This window comes from Anser brachyrhynchus (genome assembly GCF_964034855.1).
Source record: "Anser brachyrhynchus genome assembly, chromosome: W".
NCBI classification, from domain to species: Eukaryota; Metazoa; Chordata; class Aves; order Anseriformes; family Anatidae; genus Anser; species Anser brachyrhynchus.
In genome coordinates this window covers 1,121,480-1,140,802 of record NC_137704.1, presented here as the reverse complement: position 1 = coordinate 1,140,802, position 19,323 = coordinate 1,121,480, and the positions used below count along the sequence as shown (strand labels likewise).

At 47.3% G+C, this 19,323-nt stretch overlaps 2 protein-coding genes and 1 long non-coding RNA gene across 14 annotated transcripts in view; 1 reads left to right on the top strand and 2 right to left on the bottom strand.

The window, feature by feature from the left end:
• LOC308184666 (homer protein homolog 1-like) overlaps window positions 1-19,323 on the bottom strand; it is a gene marked incomplete at its 5' end in the record, with an annotated part of 238,995 nt that overhangs the window by 117,015 nt on the left and 102,657 nt on the right. The gene's annotated exons all lie outside the window — the stretch shown is intronic.
• Window positions 1-19,323, top strand: part of LOC308184674 — a 169,368-nt gene that overhangs the window by 121,527 nt on the left and 28,518 nt on the right. The gene's annotated exons all lie outside the window — the stretch shown is intronic.
• LOC308184670 (uncharacterized protein) overlaps window positions 5,401-19,323 on the bottom strand; it is a 176,277-nt gene continuing 162,354 nt past the window's right edge. Inside the window, exon 2 of the mRNA XM_080571977.1 lies at window positions 5,401-7,060. Coding sequence (XP_080428103.1) covers window positions 5,568-6,500 — 933 coding nt within the window. The 5' untranslated portion in view covers window positions 6,501-7,060 and the 3' untranslated portion in view covers window positions 5,401-5,567. The remainder of the gene's footprint in view (window positions 7,061-19,323) is intronic.

The following is a 19,323-nucleotide window of genomic DNA, read 5'->3' as shown; positions in this document are numbered from 1 at the left end:
CGGGGCGCTGAATCACAGCCAGTGCCACAGAAAAAGAACGGAGAGTCTTAGTGATCAGAGACTCCTTGCTGAGGGGCAGTGAGGCTCCCATTGGTTGCCCAGATAACCTATCCAGAGAGGTGTTCTGTCTTCCTGGGGCACGTGTCAGAGAAGTTAGGAAGGCTCTGCCACAGCTCATTAAACCGGAGGACTACTATCCTCTTGTTGTCATTCAGGTTGGATCCCGGGAAGCTGCAACTAGAAAAATGAGGAATATTAAAAAGGACTTTGCATCCCTGGGAAGGTTGTTGAAGGGATCAGGGGTGCAGGTAGTGTTCTCCTCTGTCCTCCCGCTGGGTGACCGGGACCCAGAAAGAAGGAGGAGAACGGGACAGGTAAATGACTGGCTGAGGGGTGGTGTCTGGACCAAGGATCTGGGTATTTCGATCTTGGGCAGTCCTTTGAGAAGCCAGGTATGTGGGCTGCTGACCGACTCCAACTCAGCAAGTGGGGCACAAGTGTGTTGGGGAGCAAGCTCTCTGGGCTGATTACCAGGGCTTTAAACTAGGTTTGACGGGGGAAGGGAGGGGAGCTAAAAGTGACAGAGAAGGGCTGGGAAAAGTTATCACTGCTGTCACTGTTGAAGATAGTAGGGAAAAACCTCCGAGTTGTCCCATAGGACTGTCTGAGGGCTCCTCAGAGAAGGTAATGATCCCAATACCCCATCCAGAATCTTCTTCTTGCATCCCTCCAGGGGTAACTGCGCCTTCTGCTTCCCTGAAGTGCCTGCATACCAATGCGCGGAGCATGGGAAATAAACAGGATGAGCTCGAGATCTGTGTTCGGTCACAGGGCCACGATCTCGTTGCAATCACAGAGACGTGGTAGGACAGCTTGCATGACTGGAACGCTGTCATGGAGGGCTATATCCTTTTTAGGAAAGACAGGCTGGGGAAGCGAGGGGGTGGGGTTGCCCTTTATGTGAGGGAGCAATTAGAGTATACCCAGCTCCACCTGGGGGAGGGTGAAGGACAAGTGGAGAGCTTGTGGGTGAGAATTAAGGGGCGGGCTGGTATGGGGGACACTGTAGTGGGGGTGTACTACAGGTCACCAGATCAGGAGGAGGAGGTCGATGAGGCCTTCTACAAGCAGCTGGTAGTAGCCTCATGATCACGGGCGCTGGTTCTCATGGGGGACTTCAATTATCCAGACGTCTGTTGGGTAAGCAACTCGGCCAGGCACGTGCAGTCCAAACGGTTCCTACAATGCGTTGAAGACAATTTTCTGACGCAGGTGGTGGAGGAGCCGACGAGGCAGGGGGTGCTTCTGGACCTTGTCCTTACCAACAGGGATGGGCTTGTTAGGGATGTGAAGGTTGGGGGCAGCTTGGGATGCAGTGACCATGAGATGGTGGAGTTCAAGATGGAACTTGGTGGAAGAAGTAAGGCTAAAAGCAGGATTGCTACCCTGGACTTTCGGAGAGCCAACTTCGACCTCTTCCGGGACCTGCTTGGGAGTATTTCATGGGCTAGGTTGCTAGAAGGCAAGAGTGCTTGTGAGAGCTGGGCAACATTTATACAGCACTTCTTCCAAGCTCAGGATTGGTGCATCCCTAAGAGTAGGAAATTGGGGAAGGGGGGCAGGAAACCTGCATGGATGAGCAAGGAGCTCATCGATAAGATCAGAAGGAAGAGGAAGGTCTATGAAATGTGGAAAAAGGGCCTGTCCTCTTGAGAGGAGTATAGAAGTGTTGTCAGGGCCTGCAGGGGCGCAACAAGGAAGGCTGAAGCCCACCTAGAGATGAGGCTTGTAAAAGAGATAAAAGATAATAAGAAGGGTTTTTTTTAAGTATGTAAACAGTAAAAGGAAGACTAGGGATAATGTGGGTCCCCTGCTGAACGAGGGGAGTGTCCTGGTAACGGGAGATGCCAAGAAGGCGGAGATACTGAATGCTTTCTTTGCTTCAGTCTTTGCTTCAAGGACCCCCCCGCGACTCCTCGACCCTGGCGGGAGGAGAAAGGGGCTGGGAAATGGAGGGCTCCCACCTGGTTGACGAGAGAGTGGTTCGGGAGCGTCTGAGTGGGATCAACGCACACAAATCCATGGGTCCTGATGGGATGCATCCACGTGTGCTGAGGGAGCTGGAAGAGGTGACTGCCAAACTGCTCTCTATCATCTTTGATAGGTCTTGGAGAACAGGAGAGGTGCTTGAAGACTGGAGGATAGCCAATGTCACTCCGGTCTTCAAGAAGGGCAGGAAGGAGGATCCGGGAAACTACAGGCCAGTCAGTCTCACCTCTGTCCCTGGAAAGGTGTTGGAACAGCTTGTTCTGGATGCCATCTCCAAGCAATCGGAAGAGAAGAAGGTTATGAGGAGTAGTCAGCATGGATTCACCAAGGGGAAATTGTGCTCGACCAACCTTGTTGCCTTCGATGATGGCATCACCAGCTGGGTAGATGGGGGGAGAGCAGTGGATGTCATCTACCTTGACTTCAGCAAGGCTTTTGGTACTGTCTCCCATGACATCCTGATAGCAAAGCTGAGAAAGTGTGGGATAGAGGAGTGGACAATAAAGTGGGTTGAGAACTGGCTGACTGGCTGAGCTCAGAGGGTGGTGATCGGTGGTGCAGAGTCCAGCTGGAGACCTGTGACTAGTGGTGTTCCCCAGGGATCAGTGCTGGGTCCGGTCTTGTTCAACATCTTCATCGATGACCTTGACGAGGGAATGGATCTCATCAGTGTGTATAAATACCTGAGGTGTGGGAGACAGAGGGATTTGGCCAACCTCTTTTCAGTGGTCTGTGGGGATAGGACAAGGGGTAATGGCCACAAGATAGAGCACAGGAAGTTCTGCACCAACATGCGAAAGAACTTCTTCACGGTGAGGGTGACGGAGCACTGGAACAGGCTGCCCGGGGAGGCTGTGGAGTCTCCTTCTCTGGAGATATTCAAGGCCCGTCTGGACGCCTACCTGGGCAGCCTGCTCTAAGGAACCTGCTTTGGCAGGGGGGTTGGACCCAATGATCTTTCAAGGTCCCTTCCAACCCCTTCAATTCTGTGATTCTGTGATCATTTGGTAACCAGATGGCCAGTCCTGAATGGCAAAGGGAGGTATTGGTTATGTGGTAATAGGGCCAGGGAAGTGTTACCCCTAGGATGGAAGGGAGCTTGCACCCTGGGGGCAGTAATTCCAAATGTAAGTATTATTGAAAACATACGAAGCCAAACCCTCCTTGGGACCTATATACGCAAAATTAAGAGGACTCCAGATAATCCTCTAGTGAAAAGCAAAAGGGCATTTCACAGTTTCACGAGGTGGTTTATCCCTTCGTTAGGGTGAGTGAATTAGAGAAAGCTATTGTAAATATATCAGCTGTAATCAAAGAATTAGAAAATAACACTCTGGATGCGATCCCGGCACTATAAGAGGAGGTGTCAAGTCTGTCAAAGATGGTATTCCAGAATCTAATGGTACTGGATTTATTACTGGCCTTTCAAGGAGGGATTTGCACTATAATTAATGCTAGTTGCTGTATGTATGTAGACCAAATGGGGTGAATTGAGACTGATCTCAAAAATATTTGGGAGAAAACCAAGATCTTACATGAGTTGGCTCAAGGCAACACTTCCTGGGGATTTAGAGACATTTGGGAAAAAATGACCTCGTGGTTGCCTGGATGGGATTGGCTCAAGCAACTATTTGTTAGTATTCTAGTGATAATGGCATTGTATATCTGCCATCCCCCGTGACATATGAAGAAAAATATTGCACCCTGATGTTGGAAAAACTTAAGGGTAGGGGGATGTGAAGAGGTACAAAAACAAGAAGAGGGGGGAATTGTGAGAGGGATACAAAGATGGTGAAGGGTCTAGAGGGGAAGAGGCATGAGGAGCGGCTGAAGTCACTTGGTTTGTTTAGCCTAGAGAAGAGGAGACTGAGGGGAGAAGTCGTGGCAGCCTACATGGTTCCTCATGAGAGGGGGAATGGAGGGGCAGGCACTGATCTCTTCTCTCTGGTGAACAGTGACAGGGCCTGAGGGTTACTTTCTTTTCTTTCTTTTCTCCTTTCTTTTCTCAGTAACTTCCAGAGATTAAATAAAAAAGAGGGATTATGGGAGTAATTTTGAGAAGGATATGGTTGTTTGGATAACAATGAGTTCTGTTTGGCTGCTCCTTCACCCGATTTACACTGATGCCAGTAACTAGTTAACTCTGTTTTGTGTGAAAAGATGTGAAATATGTACTTTGAGGCAAAGGCAAGATGACCCAGAATTTGAAGAAATCTAAAGGATGATTAAGGGACAATTTAATCAGGAAGACCATTTTGTAAGGAAATATCTGATACATATGCCCTTGAATGTGCTACTAATCAAATAGGCTGGAAAATGAGGATAGAGTATTATAATGTTGTGAGAAACAAACTTGTGTTCTTGCAGTTGAATGTGTTTCTGCAGTGGAAAATTCCACTAACCTTGCATATTAACAAGTGATTGTGCAGGCATAACCCTGGGGAGTATGCTAAACATATAAGGGGAAGGTCCCACTGTCCCAAAATAAGGAGGATAGCTAAGAAAAACAAGACGAGCAGTGTGAATTCAGTCAAAACAAAAAATCACGGGCCCTCCAGTCATGAGAGAAGGAGGAAAAGGAAAAAATAACGGTTAATGGTCAAATAAAATTGTAAATATATGATATACTAATAAGTGTTGAATAGTTTGTGAACCTGTAGTACTCAGCCAATGAGGAAATGGGAGGAATCAAGTGTTGGGTAATCCCAGAATTAGAGGAAATGATAAAAAGAAAATGATTAAATATTGTGTATTAATCTGGACAAAGGAATCAATTAAGGAAACATCAATATTTTGGCCAAAATACAGGTCTGATGAAAATTCAGGCTTTAAATTTATATGTAAACAATAAGACTCCTTTTTCAGAGGAGTCAAGTTATGCTGCTTGCTGGATGCAGGGGGTAAGTCATTTTTATTGAAAAGGGATCAGGACCAGGAGAAAGAGGAGTCAGAGGGAAGGACGGGTCGATGGGAACCCTTGGATAATTTACCCCCTTCCTGTAATCCTAATATTGCACCGGCGGCAGCAGCAGTTGCTCCAGGAAGGGAGCCAGGGACTGCAATTAACTCTTTGCCTAGAGAAGGAGTGCACTGTAGGCTCTGGCAAGAATTAGAACAATCTAGAAGAGATACTGAGAAATTCCCCTTCCCTGATACTAACAGTACTAACACTCCTATGTATCCTCTTAGGGAGGTCCCAGTGGGACAAGGACAAATAGGTTATGTGAACTCCCCCCCTCATCAGCAGAGAGGTCAGGAGTTTTAAAAAGGAAATGAACTCCTTAATTGAAGACCTTACAGGACTAGAAGAGCAGTAAGATCAGTTTCTAGGGCATAATTTGTATTCTTGGGGGGGGGGAAATGATGTCAGTCTTGAGTTAGTTATTCACTGGAGAAGAATGTTTAGGAGGGGAATGATTAGGCAGGCAGCTATAGAATCATAGAATATCCCGAGTTGGAAGGGACCCATAAGGATCATCAAGTCCAACTCCCAGCACCGCACAGGTCTACCCAAAATTTTAGACCATGTGACTAAGTACACAGTCCAATCGCTTCTTAAATTCAGACAGGCTTGGTGCAGTGACTACTTCCCTGGGGAGCCTGTTCCAGTGTGCAACCACCCTCTCGGTGAAGAACCTCTTCCTGATGTCCAGCCTAAACCTTCCCTGCCTCAGCTTAACACCGTTCCCACGGGTCCTATCACTGGTGATTATGGAGAATAGATCAGCACCTGCCTCTCCACTCCCCCTCGTGAGGAAGTTGCAGACTGCGATGAGGTCTCCCCTCAGCCTCCTCTTCTCCAGGCTGAACAGGCCCAGTGACCTCAGCCGCTCCTCATATGTCTTCCCCTCTAGTCCCTTCACCATCTTCGTCGCGCTCCTCTGGACACTCTCCAACAGTTTTACATCCTTTTTGTACTGTGGTGCCCAGAACTGCACACAGTACTCGAGGTGAGGCCGCACCAGCGTAGAGTAGAGCAGGACAATCACTTCCCTCGACCGACTAGCAATGCCGTGCTTGATGCATGCCAGGATACGGTTGGCCCTCCTGGCTGCCAGGGCACACTGCTGGCTTGTATTCACCTTGGTATCAGCCAAAACCCCCAGATCCCTCTCTGCGGGGCTGCTCTCCAGCGTCTCATCGCCCAGTCTGTACGTATAGCCAGGGTTGCCCCTTCCCAGGTGAAGGACCCGGCACTTGCTCTTGTTAAACTTCATATGGTAGGTAATTGCCCAGCTCTCTAATCTGTCCAGATCTCTCTGCAAGGCCTCACCACCCTCGACGGAGTCAAGACCTCCACCCAATTTGGTATTGTCCGCGATCTTGCTCAAAAAACCTTCAAGTCCTTCATCCAAATTGTTTATGAAAGCATTGAAGAGGACTAGTCCTAGAATGGAGCCCTGAGGAACAAACCCCACTAGTGACAGGTCGCCAGCCTGATGTAACCCCATTTATAAGAACCCTTTGGGCCCGACTCGTCAGCCAATTGTTCACCCATCTTATTATGCTTTAATCTAGCTGTATTCTGTTCATGTTGTCCAGAAGGATACTGTGAGAGACAGTATCGAAAGCTTTACTGAAATCCAAAAGATTACATCGACTGGCTTCCTTTGGTCAACTAGCTGGGTGATCTTGTCATAGAAGGAAATTAAGTTTGTTACACATGACCTTCCCCTAGTGAACCCACGTTGGCTCTGACCAAGGACTGAGTTGTCCTTTAGGTGTTTTTCAATAACTCCCAGAACAGTTTTCTGAGATGTGGCCAGTGCAAAAGTCTTGTCAGGGATGAATCCTGAGGACCTTAAAGTTCATTTTGTGATTAAAGCCTGGCCATATATACAGAAAAGGCTCGGGAGGGGTGTATGTCAGGAAGGGAGTGTGGTTTCTTCTCACAGAAGCCACCCCTGCAGCCCCCTGCTGCCAGAACCTTTGCATGTAAACCCAGTACACTGGGGCACCTAGGTCATTGCTGGCCCATAAAGTATCAGGGCTTAAATTAACTAATGAAACCCTTAAGGTGATGGGGGTAGAAGGGGCTGGGATAACAGTGTTACTTTTTGGGGGACACCAAGCTGAGACTAGGGGATAAAATGATCACTGGGAAATTCTTGTATGCACCCAAGGCAGGGTCTAACTTGTGGGGAAGGGATTTGATGATGAAATTGGGCATTTGAATAGTAAGTTGTTACACTGGAATAATGGTGTTATTAATGGGGTGCTCTTAGACCCTGAGAGCAAAGATATGTTCACCTTTGAGTGTAAGGACCCTGAAAGGGGGCGGAAGTGACAATACAGATGTACAGTTGTACCTCAGGGGTTTACAGAGTCATCAAATTTATTCGAGCAAGGTTTAGAACAGATTTTGGAGCAATTCCAACCTCTGGAGGGGGTCTTACTGTTACAAGTATTTAGGGCATCTAGTGTCTGAGGGAAAACGAAGAATAAATCCAGAGAGGATTCAGGGAATTATTGAGCTACCCCTACCCAAAACTAAGAAAGTTTTTGTGGTTAATGGGATATTGTTGATTATGGATAGAAGAATACGCTCAGAACACAAAAGGGTTGTAACTTCAATTATTAGATGAGGAGCCTAATATACTTGAATGGACAGAAGAGAAAAATTATTTGTCTAATCTGCTGGACCCAGTTTCCAGAGGATGGCCTGAATGCGTTCAAGCTGTAGCAGTAACTGTTTTTTTTTTTTGGTGGAAGAAAGCGGGAAATTAAACTTTAGGGGTCATCTGATAGTTACTACTCCACACCAGGTTAAGACAATCTTGACTCAGAGAGCTGGGCGCTGGCTGACTGATTCTAGGAATTTGAAATATGAGGCAATACTGATTGAAAATCATGATTTATTGTTAACCACAAAATCATGCTTGAATCCAGCTGCCTTCCTAAGGAGAGGAGGAAGGGCTGGAGTGGATATAGAACATAACTGCCTGGATTTAATTGAGTATTAGACTAAAGTGAGACCCGATTTACAAGATGTTCCCCTTGAGGAAGGAGATATTCTGTTTATCGATGGATCCTCAAGGGCAGTACAGGGAAAGAGGTATAATGGATATGCTGTAGTTGATGGATTTAGTGAAGAAGCAAAAGAGATAGGACAATTACCCAATAACCGGTCAGCCCAAACATGTGAATTACATGCCTTGAATCAGGCACTCAAAGTTCTTGAAGGAAAAGAAGGAACCATCTATACAAATTCGAGATATGCATATGGGGTGGTTCATACATTCAGTAAAATCTGGGAGGAGGGTGGGTTGATCAATAGTAAGGAGAAGGAATTGGTCCACGAGGAGCTTGTAAAGCAAGTCGTAGATAATTCATTATTACCTATTGGAATTGCAATAATGCTTTTAAAAGGGCACCAGAAAGGGAATTCAGTCACTGTCCGAGGGAACCGGGTGGCAGATGAAAAAGCCCGGGAGGCAGCCTTGCAGTCAGAAATCACTATAAATTATCTTATACCTGAAATACCCTTAGCGGGGAGAAATTAAATAAGGAGAAATTAACGGTTGGTCAAATAAAATTGTATGTATATGGTATAGTAACAAGCGTCGAATAGGTTGTGAACCTGTAATACTCAGCCAATGAGGAAACAGGGCAGGAATCAAGTGTTGGGTAGTAGGGAATATAAGGTTATGATATACTTTTACTGTGTGCTGCTTGCAGGATGCCCTGCACTGCAATCGCGAATAAAAATGCTACTTCACTGAGATCCTCGCCTGAGACTGAGTTACTGGCTACAGATTGTTTCTGACAATGTGAACAATCTGTGAACTATTCTCATTATAATACTAAAATTCACACCCTTAGGCTGGTTGACCCTGGCCCTTCCTGTTTCATTAACAGCACCAGCTGTGGTCCTTTCCACTTTTTATGTAGGGGTTTTCCTTCCAGGTTTGCTAGTAAACTTGATCTCCAGGAGAAAGGGAGTGAACAAGTGCATCCACCAGAATCTTTGTGCTTAATAGTATGTATCTGTGTTGTGGTTTAACCCGGCTGGCAGCTAAACACCACACAGCCGTTCGCTCACCCTCCTCCCTCCCTCTCTGGGATGGGGGAGAGAAACGGGAAAGTGAAGCCTGTGAGTTGAGATAAAGACAGTTTATTAAGACAGGAAAATAATAATAACAATAATAATAATAATAGTGATAATGGTAATAGTATTAACAATAATAATGTGTAAGAAAACAAGTGATGCACAATGCAATTGCTCACCACCCGCTGACCGATGCCCAGCCTATTCCCGAGCAGCCGACCCCCCACCCCGGCCAGCCACCCCTATATATTGTTTAGCATGACGTCAGATGGTATGGAATACCCCTTTGGCCAGTTTGGGTCAGCTGTCCTGGGTCTGTCCCCTCCCAGCTCCTGCTGCACCCCCAGCCTGCTCGCTGGCAGGACAGAGCGAGAAGCCGAAAAGTCCTTGGCCTGGTGTAAACACTGCTCTGCAACAATTAAAACATCAGCATGTTATCAGCGCTCTTCTCATCCTAATCCAAAACATAGCACCCTACCAGCTACTATGAGCTACTTAACTCTGTCCTAACTGGAACCAGGACAGATATCCACCCCTTATTCCATACCATTTATGTCATGCTCAGGTTACACTCTGTCCAATACATTCTAATTAATCACCATTTTCATCTATGATATATAGCAATCATGGTAGTGATGACATACATTATTATATAATAATTAACATACTACAATTCAACTCATGGGCTATTCTCACCCAGTATCAAATCCCCTTGAGGTACACACCGGACCTCCCCATTCTTTTGCATTACCCACCAAGTGCATCCAGGTCCCTGAGCAAAAGCAAACCCACGAATGGGTTTGCCTTTTCCTGAGGCAGGAGTAGCCCAGACTGTTTTACCCAGCATGTTTCTTACGTGCACTACAGGAACTTTATCCCCTTCTACAGTGCGTAACAGGTTTGATTGGGCAGGTCCAGCTCGGTTGGCAGATCCCCTGGTATTGACTAACCAGGTGGCCTTTGCCAAATGTGTATCCCAGTTTTTGAATGTCCCAGCACCCATTGCTTTCAGTGTAGTCTTCAACAGTCCATTGTATCGTTCAACTTTTCCAGAGGCTGGTGCATGATAGGGGATGTGATACACCCACTCAATACCATGTTCTTTGGCCCAAGTGTCTATAAGGTTGTTTCGGAAATGAGTCCCGTTGTCTGACTCAATTCTCTCTGGGGTGCCATGTCGCCATAAGACTTGCTTTTCAAGGCCCAGGATAGTGTTCCGGGCGGTGGCATGGGGCACAGGATATGTTTCCAGCCATCCGGTGGTTGCTTCCACCATTGTAAGTACGTGGCACTTGCCGTTGCGGGTTTGAGGGAGTGTGATGTAATCAATCTGCCAGGCCTCTCCATATTTATATTTCAGCCATCGTCCTCCATACCAAAGAGGTTTTGACCGTTTGGCTTGCTTGATTGCAGCACATGTTTCACAGTCATGAATAACCTGTGCTATAGTGTCCATGGTCAGGTCCACCCCTCGATCACGAGCCCATCTGTAGGTTGCATCTCTACCTTGATGGCCTGAGGTGTCATGGGCCCATCGGGCTATAAATAATTCACCTTTATGTTGCCAGTCCAGGTCCACCTGAGCCACTTCAATCTTAGCAGCCTGATCCACCTGCTGGTTGTTTTGGTGTTCTTCAGTAGCCCGATTCTTGGGCACATGAGCATCTTCGTGGCGTACCTTTACAACCAGGTTCTCTACCCGGGCAGCAATATCTTGCCACAATGCCGCAGCCCAGATGGGCTTGCCCCTGCGCTGCCAGTTGTTCTGCTTCCATTGCTGTAACCACCCCCACAGGGCATTTGCTACCATCCATGAATCAGTATAGAGATAGAGAACTGGCCACTTTTCTCGTTCAGCAATATCTAAAGCCAGCTGAATGGCTTTTACTTCTGCAAACTGACTCGATTCACCTTCTCCCTCAGCAGCTTCTGCAACTCGTCGTGTAGGACTCCATACAGCAGCTTTCCATCTCCGATGCTTTCCCACAATACGACAGGACCCGTCAGTGAACAAGGCATATTTCTTCTCATTTTCCGGTAGCTTGTTGTACAGGGGGGCTTCTTCAGCACGAACCACCTCCTCCTCTGATGATATCCCAAAGTATTTGCCTTCTGGCCAGTCCATAATCACCTCCAAGATTCCTGGGCGACTGGGGTTTCCTATTCGAGCCCGCTGAGTAATCAGTGCAACCCACTTGCTCCATGTAGCATCAGTTGCATGATGCGTAGAGGGGACCCTTCCTTTGAACATCCAGCCTAGTACCGGCAGTCGGGGTGCCAGGAGGAGCTGCGCTTCAGTACCGACCACTTCCGAAGCAGATCGAACTCCTTCATATGCTGCCAATATCTCCTTTTCAGTTGGAGTATAGCGGGCTTCAGATCCTCTGTATCCCCGACTCCAAAACCCCAGGGGTCGACCTCGAGTTTCCCCAGGTTCTTTCTGCCAGAGGCTCCAGGCGGGACCATTCTCTCCGGCTGCGGTGTAGAGCACATTCTTTACATCTGGTCCTGTTCGGACTGGCCCGAGGGCTACTGCATGAACTATTTCCTGCTTAATTTGTTCAAAGGCTTGTCGTTGCTCAGGGCCCCATTCAAAAGCATTCTTCTTACGGGTTACTTGGTAGAGCGGGTTTACAATCAGACTGTAATTTGGAATATGCATTCTCCAAAACCCCACGACACCTAGGAAAGTTTGTGTTTCTTTTTTGCTAGTTGGTGGAGACATAGCTGTTATCTTGTTGATCACATCCATTGGGATTTGACGGCGTCCATCTTGCCATTTTATTCCTAAAAACTGGATCTCTCATGCAGGTCCTTTAACTTTATTCTGTTTTATGGCAAAACCGGCCTTCAGAAGGATTTGGACTATTTTCTTCCCTTTCTCGAAAACTTCCTGTGCTGTGTCACCCCACACAATGATGTCATCGATGTACTGCAGGTGTTCAGGAGCTTCCCCCTGCTCCAGCGCAGACTGGATCAGTCCATGGCAAATGGTAGGGCTGTGTTTCCACCCCTGGGGCAGCCGATTCCAAGTATATTGGACTCCCCTCCAAGTGAAAGCAAACTGTGGCCTGCACTCTGCTGCTAGAGGGATGGAGAAAAATGCATTAGCGATATCAATTGTGGCATACCACTTGGCTGCCTTTGATTCCAGTTCATACTGGAGTTCTAGCATGTCCGGCACTGCAGCACTCAGTGGTGGCGTGACTTCGTTCAGGCCACGATAGTCCACTGTTAGTCTCCACTCACCATTAGACTTTCGCACTGGCCATATGGGACTATTAAAAGGTGAATGAGTCTTGCTGATCACTCCTTGGCTCTCCAGTTGACGAATTAGCTTATGGATGGGACTCAGGGAGTCTCGGTTGGTGCGATATTGCCGCCGGTGCACAGTTGTGGTAGCGATCGGCACTTGCTGTTCTTCAACCCTCAGCAACCCCACAACAGAAGGGTCCTCTGAGAGACCAGGCAAGGTAGACAACTGTTTAATGTCCTCTGTCTCCAAAGCAGCTATGCCAAAAGCCCAGCGGAACCCTTTTGGGTCCTTGAAATATCCTCTTCTAAGATAGTCTATGCCAAGGATGCACGGAGCATCTGGGCCAGTCACAATACGGTGCTTTTGCCACTCATTACCGGTTAGACTCACTTCAGCCTCCAATACAGTTAACTGCTGGGATCCCCCCGTCACACCATAAATACAGATGGGCTCTGGCCCTTTATAGCTTGATGGCATTAGAGTACATTGTGCACCGGTGTCTACCAAAGCCTTATACTTCTGTGCGTCTGACGTGCCAGGCCATCGAATCCACACAGTCCAATAAACTCGATTGTCCCTTTCCTCCCCCTGGCTGGAGGCAGGGCCCCTCTAGTCCTGGTCAGAATCTTCATTTCTGTGTTTAAAGGACTGCCTGCTGGAAGTTGGAGCAGCAAACCTTTCAGAGAACTCCTTTTTCCCAATTGTTTTCCTTTGCAATTCACGTACCCGTGCCTCTAGGGTCGCAGTAGATTTTCCATCCCATTTTCTCATGTCCTCTCCATGGTCACGTAGGTAAAACCACAGGGTGGCGCGGTGTGTGTGCCCACCATATTGTCTTCCTTGCATAGATGAACGTTTACCCCTAATAGCTGAGACACTGGTTTGTACAGGTGGGGAGGAAAATAATCTCTCTTCAAGTTGGTGGATCTTTTCAGAAAGTTTCTCCAAGGTATTCTCTTTTAGCTGGTGGACACTGGTTCGTTCAGGTGAAGGGGAAGATAATCTTTCTTCAAGTTGGTGGATCTTTTCAGAAAGTTTCTCTAAAGCCTTCTCTTTTAGCTGGTGGACACTGGTTCGTTCAGGTGGAGGGGAAGATAAATTCTCTTTAAGTTGGTGGACCTCTTCAGAGAGTTTCTCCACAGCTGAGACACAGGCCTTTAGGGAAGAGGAGAGATTTCCTTCGTACTGCCGGAGTATTTTAGTCACTTCATTCACTGTGGGATTCTCCTCCGTTTTCCAGGCTAGTATTGCCAATGAGTTGGCATATGATGATGGGGAACTCTGTACAAACTTCCCCCACATGGGTAGTGTACACCGGACTGCATCTGGATCTGCGGATGTTTGTGCGTCGTCTAGGTCCTTATAAATTACTTCCCGTACGGCCAATTCCCTCAGGTACTGAATTCCCTTCTCCATGGTGGTCCATTTGCTTGGTAAACATACAAGTTCTTCCTTGAAGGGATACCTTTCCTTCACAGCTGACAGGAGACGCCTCCAGAGGCTGCGAGATCGTGCTCCATCTCCAATTGCTTTGTCAATGCACGCGTCCCTAGCAAGGGATCCCAGCCGCCTGGCTTCCTTGCCCTCTAATTCCACATAATTGGCTCCGGTGTCCCAGCACCGGAGCAGCCAGGTGACAAGCTGCTCACCTATACAGCGACCAAAATCTTTTCGCACATCTCGTAGCTCACGCTGGTATAGAGTCCGGGTAATTACTGTTGATTTTTCGACATCCTCATCCTCATCTTCAGTCTTCTGCACCTTTGATGGCCGGTGTAGAGTCCGGGTAGTTACTGTTGATTTTCCGACATCCTCATCCTCATCTTCAGTCTCCTGCACCTTTGATGGCTGGTATGGAGTCCGGGTAGTTACTGTTGATTTTTCGCCATCCTCATCCTCATCTTCAGTCTCCTGCACCTTTGATGGCCCAGCCTCGTCCTCACTACGCCCAGACTTAGCAGAAGACTGTCTGCGTTTTAAACGACCTGAGCCCCTATACCATTTTTTCACCTTGTCTACAGGGTCAACTTGCACTGCTACAGCTCGTTTCTCTGACCCAGCCACAGGAGTGGGAGCAGCTGCACGAGCTGGGGCAGCTGCAGGAGCTGGAGCGGCTGCAGGGGCTGGAGCTGGAGCGGCTGCAGGAGCTGGAGCTGGAGCGGCTGCAGGAGCTGGAGCTGGAGCGGCTGCAGGAGCCGGAATGGCTGCAGGAGCTGGAGCGGCTGCAGGAGCTGGAGCTGGAGTGGCTGCAGGGGCTGGAGCTGGAGTGGCTGCAGGAGCCGGAACGGCTGCAGGAGCTGGAGCGGCTGCAGGAGCTGGAGCTGGAGTAGCTGCAGGAGCTGGAGCGGCTGCAGGAGCTGGAGCTGGAGCGGCTGCAGGAGCTGGAGCGGCTGCAGGAGCTGGAGCTGGAGCGGCTGCAGGAGCTGGAGCGGCTGCAGGAGCTGGAACTGGAACGGCTGCAGGAGCTGGAGCTGGAGCGGCTGCAGGAGCTGGAGCTGGAGTAGCTGCAGGAGCTGGAGCGGCTGCAGGAGCTGGAGCTGGAGCGGCTGCAGGAGCTGGAGCTGGAGTAGCTGCAGGAGCTGGAGCGGCTGCAGGAGCTGGAGCTGGAGCGGCTGCAGGAGCTGGAGCTGGAGCGGCTGCAGGAGCTGCAGCTGGAGTGGCTGCAGGAGCTGGAGCTGGAGCGGCTGCAGGAGCTGGAGCTAGGTTGCTAATAGCATCAATTGCAGCTCGATAGGCACAAGCCAGACCCCAGCACGCTACAGTGATTTGTGTCACTTTGGAACTGCCAGAGTCATGACACCTTTTTTTCAAGCATTCTGCCAGCTTTTTAGGATTTTGCAGTTGTTCAGGGGTGAATGTCCAAAACACTGGAGGTGACCACTGCTCTAGAAACCTGCCCATATCCTCCCACACTCCCTGCCACTCGCAACTATCCCGCCTCAAGACATGTCTCCGGATGAGATTCCTAAGTAGTTGTTTAACCCTCCACAAAATCTGAAGCGCATTCAGAAGAGCAGGCTGGTCTGAGTATCCCAAGGATATTCAACATCTCGGAGAACCACCGTAACTAACTCGGGGGAAAAGAGGGTGGTGGTGAAGGAGAAAGGGAGAGTGAACAGGTAGGGAAACATGTCTTCCCCTGTCCCCTTCACAGATTGGCTCCCTAACGAAAACAGGCAATAGGTGTAATTGCTAATAGTTTCCGAGATATGGGTTCCAAAGTATAGAGTCGACGTCAGTGCTGAGTACAAATACCAGGTTAAAGTCGTGAACAGATATCTCATCATTTCATAAGCCATTGCTACACCGCACAGTACCATAACAATCTTAAACCAGGGCCCGGAAAGGATAAACAGTGCAACAGGGAGCACATACAGAAAGTAACGCACCATAAAACTCAATTTGGAATACAGGTACAGCAGACTGGAGATTAAGGCAATCAACATCGTGACTAGCAACTATTAAGCAGGTCCAATACTTATACCAATTTTAGTTTAACACACTCTGGTCAGATTTGTCGATATCTCAACCCTTCGTGCCCCACGTTGGGCGCCAAAAGGGCTGTTGTGGTTTAACCCGGCTGGTAGCTAAACACCACACAGCCGTTCGCTCACCCTCCCCCCTCCCTCTCTGGGATGGGGGAGAGAAACGGGAAAGTGAAGCCTGTGAGTTGAGATAAAGACAGTTTATTAAGACAGGAAAATAATAATAACAATAATAATAATAATAGTGATAATGGTAATAGTATTAACAATAATAATGTGTAAGAAAACAAGTGATGCACAATGCAATTGCTCACCACCCGCTGACCGATGCCCAGCCTATTCCCGAGCAGCCGGCCCCCCCACCCCGGCCAGCCACCCCTATATATTGTTTAGCATGACGTCAGATGGTATGGAATACCCCTTTGGCCAGTTTGGGTCAGCTGTCCTGGGTCTGTCCCCTCCCAGCTCCTGCTGCACCCCCAGCCTGCTCGCTGGCAGGACAGAGCAAGAAGCCGAAAAGTCCTTGGCCTGGTGTAAACACTGCTCTGCAACAATTAAAACATCAGCATGTTATCAGCGCTCTTCTCATCCTAATCCAAAACATAGCACCCTACCAGCTACTATGAGCTACTTAACTCTGTCCTAACTGGAACCAGGACAATCTGTGGATGAGACTCAAAGTTTTTGCTAAAGGTAAATGGTAATCTGTAAGTGCTCGATTCCCAGTTACATGCATCTGATCGGATTTTCCAGTTACATTTACAGCATACGATTTTCCATATAGTATTTCAAACAGGCTTACTTTTTACTGAGCCTTGAGAGTTATCCAAATTCTTAGCAATGCTATTGGCAATACCTTGGTCCGTTTTAACTGTGTTTCTTGGCACAATTTCCTTATTTGTCCTTTCAGCGTTTGATTCATTCTTTCTACTTGGCCACTAGATTGTGGCCTCCATGGGGTATCTAAGTCCCATTTTATATTCAGTACTCTAGACATTTCTTTAATAACCATTGCTGCAGAATAGGGTTCCCTGTCAGAAGATGTTCCCTCAGGCACTTTAAATCTCAGGATTATTTCTTTCAATAAACATTTCACTACTTCCCTAGCGTGATTGGTTCAACATGGGAAAGCTTCTGACCAACCAGAAAAGGTATCCACAAACACAAATAAATACTTATATTGATTACACCTATTGATTTTCCAGAAAAATTGACTTACTGGTGCTCATCTGGAGTGATTTTCTTTTTTTTTTTTTTACCTCTTCAGGAGGATGTTTTACCTGTATTTTAGGGTTGCTTTTAAGGCAACTGGGTCGGGCTGGGATGTTAACTTTCCCTGCAGCAGCCCATACAGTGCTGTGCTCTGCACTCGTAGCTACAACAGCAATGGTATCACACCAGTGTTGTGTCTGCTGCTGAGCAGTGCTGGCACAGCATCAGGACTCTCCCTAATTCCCCTGGGGGTGGGCAAAGATGTGAGAAAAGAAACATCACCAGGGCAGCTGACCTAAACCAACCAAAGGGATATTCCATACCATATGATGTCACACTCAGAAATAACAGGTGGAAAAAGGAGGAAGAGGGGAGGGGTGGGCTCTCATTGTGAAAACGTCTGTCCTCCTCCCGAACGCCGGCTACGTGCGTTGAGGCCCTGCTTCAAGGACGTGGTCAAGCATCGCTCATTTGTGGGAAGTAGAGAGTAATTTCTTTCCTCTGCACTTCCACATAGCCTTTGCTTGTTTCGCTTAGTTTTCCCTTTCCCCCTCCCTTTTCCCCTTTCCTTTTTCCCCTTTAGTTAAATGGTTAATTGTTTAGTTCAATTGTTTAGTTAAATTGTTTAATTAATAATAATCTTTTCTTAATAATTATTTTTTTCCCTTTAATTAAATCATCCTTATCTCAACCCATGAGTTGTTCTTTCCTTTACTTCTTCCCCTCCTCATCTAAGGAGGGGGAGGGAGAGAGCGGTTGTGGTGTTCAGCTGCCTAGCATGGTAAAACCACCACAACAACTCACACTTTTGTGTTATACTTTTTGCAGTCAATAACATCTTAGCTCCAATAGCGTATCTTCTGACACTCTCTACCAGAGGTTCACCTCCCATATGGGTTTCTTGATGGACCTGGGTCATCAGTTGTCTCATTATTACTGGTGTAACAATGAATTGTCCATGAGCAGTTATCCACCGTCCATTTGAGTCTTTCACACATTTTAATAGCTCAGCTAGCTTTAATTCCTTTTCTGTATTCAGGAAAGGTTGCTAATATTTCTCTAGTGGATAATAGGATATTTATAGTTCCCTCAATGGCTGCTTGTTTGGCAGCTTCATCCGCCTTTTGGTTTCCCTTAATAATATCTGAGTTGTCACTGATGATCTTTGCAGGGTATCATGGCCACTTCTTTAGGTTTCTGAACTGCCTCGGGTAGTTTCAGGTTTTCATTTCCACGTTTAATAGGAGTACTTTGCGATGACAACAGTCCCCTTTCCTTCCATATAGCACCATGAGCATGTACCACTCCAAATGCATATTTTGAATCTGTACAAACATTAACTCACTTTCCTTCAGCTAGCTCCAGGGCTCTTGTTAGTGCTATTAATACTGCTTTCTGTGCTGAGGTGTTGGATGGTAATTCTCCTACTTCTTTTCTTCGGTTAATGTCATCTGGGTTTTCAAGAGGCATGTCCTTTAAATCCAGTCAGCTGTCATACACTTGTTCAATAACCTGTAAACAATCATGGTTAATTTCTTCTTCTTGATCAAGGCACTACTCATTTTTAACTGAACATCATCTTGTTCCATTAGCAAGGCCTGGTATTGTACCAAGTGACAGTGATAATGAGTGGTGTCCTTTTTGTTTTAATACCGCTGCTTCCATATGTGGTAAATATACTGTTATTTTTGTCCCATTGTCAACTTCCGGGATTCCTGTATCAACAAAATCATTGCAGCTACTGCTCTTAAACATCCACCCCAAAACCACTTTATCCATCTGTTTTGAGAAATAACCTACAGGTCTTCTCCAGTCTCCTAAATATTGTATTAGTACTCCCAGTGCCATGTGCCCCTTTTCATGGATAAACAGTTCAAATGGTTTGGTTATGAGGAGCAGCTGAGGGAGCTGGGGTTGTTTAGCTTTGAGAAAAGGTGGCTCAGGGGAGACCGTATTGTATTCTACAATTACCTTAAAGGAGGTTGTAGTGAGGTGGGGATCAGGTTCTTCTCCCAAGCACCAAGTGATAATATGAGGAGAATCGGCCCCAAGTTGCACCAGGGGAGATTTAGGTTGGGTATTCAGAGAAATTTCTTTACTGAAAGAGTTGTGCAGCATTGGAATAGGCTGCCTGGGGAAGTGGTTGAGTCACCATCCCTGGAGGTCTTCAAGAAATGTGTAGATGTAGAACTTAGTAGCATGGTTTAGTGGTGGACTTGTCAGTACTAGGTTAAAGGTTGGACTAGATGATCTTGGAGGTCTTTTCCAACTTG